The sequence below is a fragment of the Rhynchophorus ferrugineus genome, unplaced genomic scaffold (genome assembly GCF_030347505.1).
Source record: "Rhynchophorus ferrugineus isolate W39M unplaced genomic scaffold, kcgeb_rfMv2 rfM5, whole genome shotgun sequence".
In the NCBI taxonomy this organism is placed as follows: domain Eukaryota; kingdom Metazoa; phylum Arthropoda; class Insecta; order Coleoptera; family Curculionidae; genus Rhynchophorus; species Rhynchophorus ferrugineus.
Window position 1 is genome coordinate 22978792 of NW_027472584.1, and position 7794 is coordinate 22986585.

General features: G+C 26.9%; 2 protein-coding genes across 2 annotated transcripts; both read left to right on the forward strand.

Moving 5' to 3' along the window:
- The first annotated feature begins 3047 nt into the window (after positions 1–3047).
- On the forward strand, positions 3048–5544 carry LOC143197230 (nuclear receptor subfamily 2 group C member 1-A). The gene is made up of 6 exons (XM_076405473.1): positions 3048–3548; positions 3610–3804; positions 3857–4244; positions 4301–4693; positions 4750–4906; positions 5329–5544. The coding sequence occupies exons 1-6, from the start codon at positions 3239–3241 to the stop codon at positions 5398–5400; spliced, it is 1515 nt and encodes a 504-aa protein (XP_076261588.1). The 5' UTR covers positions 3048–3238; the 3' UTR covers positions 5401–5544.
- Positions 5545–6271: 727 nt separating this feature from the next.
- Positions 6272–7604, forward strand: Atp6v0b (ATPase, H+ transporting, lysosomal 21kDa, V0 subunit b). Its single transcript, XM_076405474.1, has 6 exons — positions 6272–6445; positions 6543–6591; positions 6652–6735; positions 6803–6950; positions 7007–7258; positions 7312–7604. The coding sequence occupies exons 1-6, from the start codon at positions 6385–6387 to the stop codon at positions 7333–7335; spliced, it is 618 nt and encodes a 205-aa protein (XP_076261589.1). The 5' UTR covers positions 6272–6384; the 3' UTR covers positions 7336–7604.
- The last annotated feature ends 190 nt before the right edge of the window (positions 7605–7794 follow it).

Consider the following 7794-nt stretch of genomic DNA (forward strand, 5'->3'; position numbering starts at 1 on the left):
CATTCATGGGTCTACTTATATATGTGTTATAGGTTTTACTTATTTCACTCCCATGAGATCGAATTATTGTTTATTGTTTTTCTACACGATCAAAGATATAAAATTAAAGGCAAATGGCTAGCTGAGATATTTTCTCCAAACACATCCTTAATCAATTGGTAGACTACAAATTACCAAAAAAGTTTACAATCCCTAGGATATTAATCAGTGTCCAAATGATATCGACATAATTCGAGATTTGAACCTGTGAAGACCAAAAAAATTACAGATATATATAGATAATTTTTGTCAATTTACATAGGATATAAAGTAGAAAATTAGTAGCAACTACAAAAAAAAATGTTTATGACACAATGGTGAAGGGGCAAAAATAAAAAATATTTTATTAAATCTTGTTGTTGCAAAGACTGTTGGACATTATTTTTAGTTTCTTTCTTGTATTAAATATATAATTTCAACAAAAATTATATCCATTAACCTATTATCAATATACTAGTGTCATCGGTCTACTTATATATGTGTTATAGGTTTTACTTATTTCACTGCCATGAGATCGAATGCGATCATAGATTCTTGTTTTTCTATATGATCACAAATATAAAATTGAAGGCAAATAGCTAGCTGAGATATTTTCTGAAACACATTCTCAATCAATTGATAGACTGTACAAATTAACAGCAAGATTACAACCCTTAGGATATTAACCAGTGTACAAATCATATCAACAACATTCAAGATTTCAACCTGATGAAGACCAAAAAAATGATAATAGATACAAATAATTTTTAACAATTTACATAGGAACTAAAGTAGAAAATTAGTGGTAAATACAAAATAGAATAGAATAATTTTGACAAAATGGCGAAGGAGGGATAATAAATATATATTTTTTAATTTTATTGTTTCGAAAACTATAGGGAGTTTATCTTCAGTATTTATATTGCTAAATTTGTCCTTATATATTGAGTGTCCAAATAATATAAAATAACTAATGTTCTAAAATTACAGATTGTTAATCGATATAGAGATGATACTAAGAAAATTTAACATTTTATCCTGATAAAGATCAAGAAACGCTAAAATAAATATTACCTTTAATTTCACAGGAACTATAGTAAAAAATTTGCATTAACTGGAAAGTAGAATGATAAATTCTTTTGGCAAAATGGTGAAAATAATAGATTTAATTAGTATATCCTTAATATTTATTGGTATGTCTGTTTCTACATAACTGTTTTCTTATTTCACATCAAGGTGTGCAAATCATATCAACAAAATTCAAGATTTCAACCTGTGAAGACAGAAAAAATGACAACAGGCAACATAATTTTTATCAATTTACATAGGAATTAAAGTAGAAAATTAGTGGTTACTACAAAATATAATTGATATTTTTTATTGACAAAATGGTGAAGGTTTAATTAAAATTATTTTTAAATCTTATTTCAAATACTGTTGAACATTATTTTCAATAATTATATTGCTAAATTTGTACTTGTATATTGAGCGTCCAAATAATATAAAATAATTAATGTTGTTAAGTTTTAGAATGTTAATAGGTATATAGGTGATAGTATAAAAATTTCAGATTTTAACCTGATAAAGATCAAGAAAAGATAACATAAATATTACTTTTAATTTCACAGGAACTATAGTAAAAAATGAACACTAAACGGAAAATAGAATAATATTTTTATATCAAAATGGTGAAGATAAATTTTAAATTTTTTAAAATTTCTATTGTTTCAATTATTGTTGGACTTGATTTTTAATATTTGTATTTGTATTTTGTTTTACATTGAGTGACAAGATATATCAAATAACCATTGTTGTTAAAATATTGCATGTTAATCGGTGTCTATATGACTACTACAAAATTTAAAATTTTAGCCTGATAAAGATCTAGAAATGATAACAGAAAAATATTCCTTTTAACTTCACAGTAGCTATAGTAAAAAAGTAGCACTAACTGAAAAGTAGAATTATTTGTTTTTTAAGACAAAATGGTGAAAATAAAGAAATTTTTGGCATAATTTTTTTTTAAATATTTATATTTATCCGAATTTGTCTTCAGTTTTTATATCATCATTCATTTAATTCGTTCATTAATTTAGTTCATTTAATTTCACATGAACTAAAGAAAATACTAGCAAATATTTTAGTGTCAAATTGGTGAAGGTAAAAATCTCATTTTCAATTCTTTAATATATTAATTATTACCCGAATTGATCTCCAATATTTATCTATTTTTAAATTTGGATTCATACATAGTTTTATATTGAGTTTTGAAATAATATAAAATAACTAATGCAATTTTAGAATTTTATTAAATATTATGTAACCACTTATCAGTGTCCGTCAGATGATGTATGTAATATGATGTAACAAAATTGACTTAAGAAAGATCAAAAAATGACAACAGATATACATATCATATATATATTTTCACAAAAGTAAAAGTAGAAATGTAAAAAGTTATAGTAACTGGGAAATATCTCAATTAAATTTTATGAGAAAATGGTGAAGGAATTTACAATAAAAAAATTATATTCATTGCTTCAATTATTATTGGAATCGATGTTCAATATTTATTATATTTTTCTGAATTTGTATTTATATACTGTTAAATATTGAGCGTCGTAATAATATAAAATAACTAAGGTAATTATAAAATATTGTTAATATATATATTATATCAATGAAGAAATCATTCAAAAATCCAAATTTTATAGATTTTATATATATTTTTATAAATTTATTTGGGTTTTTAAAGATTTATTTGTAGGTGTTTTTATATTTAAATATTAACACTTTTTATACATCTAGTTCAGGCAACTAAATATACATTGTAAAAAATAAATAAAATTTTATAGCAGAAAACAATTTAAAACTTAATTTCATTCAATAATTAAAATTTTCAAAATCATAAAGATATACAATAAAGATATTATATACACATATACATAGACATATATAATTAAATATCCATTTCTGCTATTTTCAAAACTCCCGCTATTTTATAGGTCAAATGTGAAGCTTTCAGATCAGTTTTTCTACCTAGGCGAGTGGCAGGTGTAAGGTCATGAACCTTGCTCAATGCAACAAATTTCCTTGTTTAAAATTCAATGAAAGGTTGTGATATTTTAGACAGGCTCCAAGAATATGTTGAAAACTCATCTAAATAATTGACAGTAATCTAGAAAACTGAATGTATATGTTTTAAAATATTGTTGAGAAGATGGATCAAAATATAAAAACAGAAATGCAAAGTGTAAAATCAGAACTGTTAAGTGACAAAAATAGAACAGCTGCAAACAATTTGTGTATATCTATTGAACTTTGTGTTGTTTGTGGAGACAGAGCTTCAGGACGACATTATGGAGCTATATCTTGTGAAGGGTGTAAAGGTTTTTTTAAAAGGTCAATCCGTAAACAATTGGGATATCAATGTAGGGGAAGTAAAAACTGTGAAGTAACCAAGCACCACCGTAATAGATGCCAATATTGCAGACTACAAAAATGTCTTGCATGTGGCATGAGAAGTGATTGTAAGTTATTTGCTGTTAAAGGATTTATTGATCTATTTTGAAGTATCACATGCTGTTCCAGCTGTTCAACATGAACGAAAACCAATAATTGATAAGAAGGACTTCACAGGTAACTCAGGGAGTAATTTTAATTCCAACAGTATAAATGCTGTAAAGGGAATATTTATTCGTAAGGATCTCAACACTGATTCGAACTTAATAAATAATCCATTCAATCAATGTGATATTGGACTGCAGTTTCTCAGCAAAAGATTAAGTAAGACTTTGTATTTTAATATTAATCAGAAGTAAGCCAATATTATTTACAGGTAATAACACAACTACAGATTCTTTTCATCTATCCCCATCGCAAAACAGTATAGATGATGAAGTTTCTATGGACAGTACCAACACAGGAAATGAATTGTCTGATGCGCTAAATGTGGCTAGAGACAAACAACTTATTTCAAAAGCTTTAGATACAATGGCAAGAGTCCAGTGCCTTAATGGAACTGATCTTAAAACACTTTCTAGAGATGAAAAATGTTATGATTATGATGGCCCAATACTTCAAGAAGATAATATTGCTTTTAATCTCCAGATACCAGGACCTGTACCTCCATATCTTCATATACATTATATATGTGAAAGTGGATCAAGATTATTAGTCTTATCGATTCATTGGGCTAAAAATATTCCTGCATTTCAATATTTAAGGTATTTTTTTTTTGTTTTAAATAAAATACCACAATTTTTAATTTATGTTGTTTTAGTTCAGAAACACAAGTAAACTTACTAAAAGGATGTTGGGCAGAACTTTTTACTCTAGGATTAGCTCAATGTTCCCAGTCTCTTTCACTGTCTACCATACTGTCAGCGTTAATTAGCCATTTACATGCTTCAATAGCACAAGATAAAATGTCTGCTACCAAAGTGAAACAACTCACAGATCATATAATGAAGTTACAGGATTTTGTAAATACTATGAACAGGTTACATGTCGACGATGAAGAATATGCATATTTAAAAGCAATAACATTATTCAGTGTTGATCAACTAGATGTCTTGTATAGGAAACCTGTGGAAAAGTTACAAGAGAAGAGTTTTCGATCTCTAAAAAGTTATATTACAAATAATTCGAGTGGGGACTCTGACCGATTTGCCTGGTTAGTTAAATTTAAAAAAATTGGTTCAAATGATTTTATATAATCTGTTATTTAAGGTTATTATTGAGGTTACCACCTCTAAGAGCACTGGAACCTAACATTTTGGAGGAACTCTTCTTTGCTGGCCTTATTGGGCAGATTCAAGTCGATAGTCTAATTCCTTACATACTAAGGATGGGATCAAATGCTGCAAATGCATCCAACAATCGAATGGTAAAATCAGAATTAGAAGATTTTTGTAAATGACTTGTATTTTTGTAACTATATAATAGATCAAGTAATTGTATTCAAGTAAGCATTTACAAGACATATTTTTTCATTAAAAATTAATATTTTTGGATAACAATTGTATACATACTATTTTACTAAAATACTATTTACATATGAGCAAAAAATACGAAAATGTATTATATATATATATACTACTTATGTGTTTGTTGTGAAACAAAAGTTTAATATTTTGTATTTTATTACTTCCTCTTTTGCATAAGGCAATAATCTTCAATGTAAAATGTGTGCAATTCTACTAAATATGTGCAATTTTTTGCAGTAGCTATTAAGATAACATTAAACAATTGACCAAAGAACACATAATTGTATCCACTTCCTCGTAATGTATTCTGCTTTATTTACAGTTTGCAGTTTTATCAACACTTTTCACCTACATAGAGGACCTTTTTTGTGTCACACCAGAAAACATAAACTGATTTCTTCTGACTATGACTTGTTTTCGTTTTTATATATGACGGGTTGGTACTTGAACGTGTATCCCTTTTGATTCCATATTAAATATGTCTTTAAAAGCATTTTTTGCTGTAAAAGCTATATTTATTGATGTTCAAGTTAAAAGTCGAAGGAATTCTAGTACCAATGTATATAATCTTCATTTATATATTAATGTAAAATATACATATAGTTTTTCTTGCCGATAAAATTCCACTCTCTCCGAATTACTACTTATATAGTTTTGTCTAATATTTTAACATATATAATATAACTTTGTAAATAAGATTTTGCTTTGTGCGTTATATATTGTTTAGTTTATATATTTACAATTACAATGACATGAATTAAACGTATCAGAAATGAAATATGAAAGAGCTTACATATATATGTTCTATATTATTTGGTTGTGTTTATGACATGCATTTTAGTCACCTAAATATTTATTTATACATAATTTGTGATAAGTGATGAAGAGTGTGTGCCTTCTTGTCAAATGTAATGACAATATAAAGAAGAACATTAAACAAACAAATTAAACATATTCTTTAAAATATAATAAAAGTATTTTATACAATATGATTAGTTTTAATATTACCTATTATGTTATTTCAGGATTATTTATTACGTTATATTTTAATAATATTTATGTTTTATGATTTATTTAATGTATGGTTTTAATACATTTATTCTGCTTTTTTAAGTTAATTGAAATGAAAATACTAATAGAGTAATTTTCAAAGAGAAGCAAGCTGTACTCCACATAAAGGATTATTTATAAAAAAATGATTTAAAAATTTTATACAGAGCGCGCTGTTTCGGTATTTCAATCCCCACTCTTAAATGAGTTCCAGTCAAACGTCAAAATTTAGTACGCGCTTACCCCTCATAATATGTGTACCGCTCGTAAACAGTAACATTATATCAACACGATTTATTTTCAAGTATTTTAGAAAATTTAATTCAAAATGAGGTACCAGTTATTGCAAACAACAAGTTATCTGACGCTTTCAGCAGCAACAATTTTAGGTAAGCCATACTTAAGAAAAGTTACTTAGCATAATAGGTGTGAGCAACTCATGTGATCAGCTGTCACTAAGTCACATTTTTTCCTTTTTTTTAATAGTATTGTATTATGTACTTACTGGAAAGGGTGAGCAAGTTAGTTTAGGATGGTAAGAACAATATATTAAATATTAATAATGAAAATAATCTAAATTCATGTAATTATTCAGGCTTCTCAGCAATATATCGCCCTATATGTGGGCTTCTCTGGGAATCGGACTCTCTGTCGCTCTTTCAGTTGTTGGAGCAGCTACGTAAGTTAACAGCTACTATTTTGTTTAATTTTAAGTTAAATTAAATTTAATTTAAATTTATTTTTAGGGGCATATATACAACTGGGGCAAGTATCGTTGGTGCAGGCGTTAAAGCTCCCAGAATCAAAACCAAAAATTTAATCTCTATCATATTTTGTGAAGCTGTTGCCATTTACGGTTTAATTATTGCAATTGTATTAACAAGCAGTTTTCAAGTAAATATATTCTTTTAGATAAATTTTATCATAATGATTATATCATTTGTTTTTAGGCATATGATCTGGATAAAGCTAATACAAGTGAAACTTACAGAGCCGCCAATTTTATGGGTTCACAAATTATTTTTGGTGCTGGAACGACCGTTGGTTTTGTTAATTTATTTTGTGGTATCAGTGTAGGAATTGTTGGTTCAGGAGCAGCTATTGCAGATGCTGCCAATAAATCCTTGTTTGTGAAAATTTTAATTATCGAAATCTTTGGTAGTGCTATTGGTTTATTTGGATTAATTGTAGGAGTTTACTTGGTAAGATATCAGTATTTTATCAATTTTTTTTTAACATATATGATTTTTTTTAGACTGCCAAAGGAAGTATGGGTTAAAAAAACAATGGAAAAAATAATCCACTTTCAAGTAGATGTTGCTGTTGTACATATGTAGATTATATGTGTAATGTTACTAGTATTTACATTCCAAGTCATTAGCTTTCATTATCATGTTGTATATCGATGATGATATACAGTTATATGCTTTAGTTATAATAAATTTGCTGATTTTCCCGTATTCTATTAAATATATGAAAAATTTCTGTTATGAGAAGTTTTTTAAACCAAATGTTCGAAATTTTTAGAAATATAACGTTGTTTGTCCAGTAAGTCTTTTTATCATCACAAAAACCGTAATGTAAAAGTTATCTGTATGCTGTTACATTTTTTTGGATTACAGTTATGTTAAATCTAATAAAACTTGCATGAAAAATGAGTATTTTGAAAATCCCCTACAAAATATAAAAATCCGGAAGTCATGTGATTTTGAACGTCACTTCCCAGGATTTTGGGAAT

Bases quoted from the DNA above. Each gene is read 5' to 3' on its own strand.
- Atp6v0b (XM_076405474.1), top strand. From the start codon at position 6,385: ATGAGGTACCAGTTATTGCAAACAACAAGTTATCTGACGCTTTCAGCA. The intron at 6,446-6,542 runs GTAAGCCATACT...TTTTTTTAATAG, and splicing joins TTCAGCAGCAACAATTTTAG to TATTGTATTATGTACTTACT. The intron at 7,259-7,311 runs GTAAGATATCAG...GATTTTTTTTAG, and splicing joins TAATTGTAGGAGTTTACTTG to ACTGCCAAAGGAAGTATGGG.
- LOC143197230 (XM_076405473.1), top strand. From the start codon at position 3,239: ATGGATCAAAATATAAAAACAGAAATGCAAAGTGTAAAATCAGAACTG. The intron at 4,694-4,749 runs GTTAGTTAAATT...CTGTTATTTAAG, and splicing joins GACTCTGACCGATTTGCCTG to GTTATTATTGAGGTTACCAC. The intron at 4,907-5,328 runs GTAAAATCAGAA...CTTTATTTACAG, and splicing joins ATGCATCCAACAATCGAATG to TTTGCAGTTTTATCAACACT.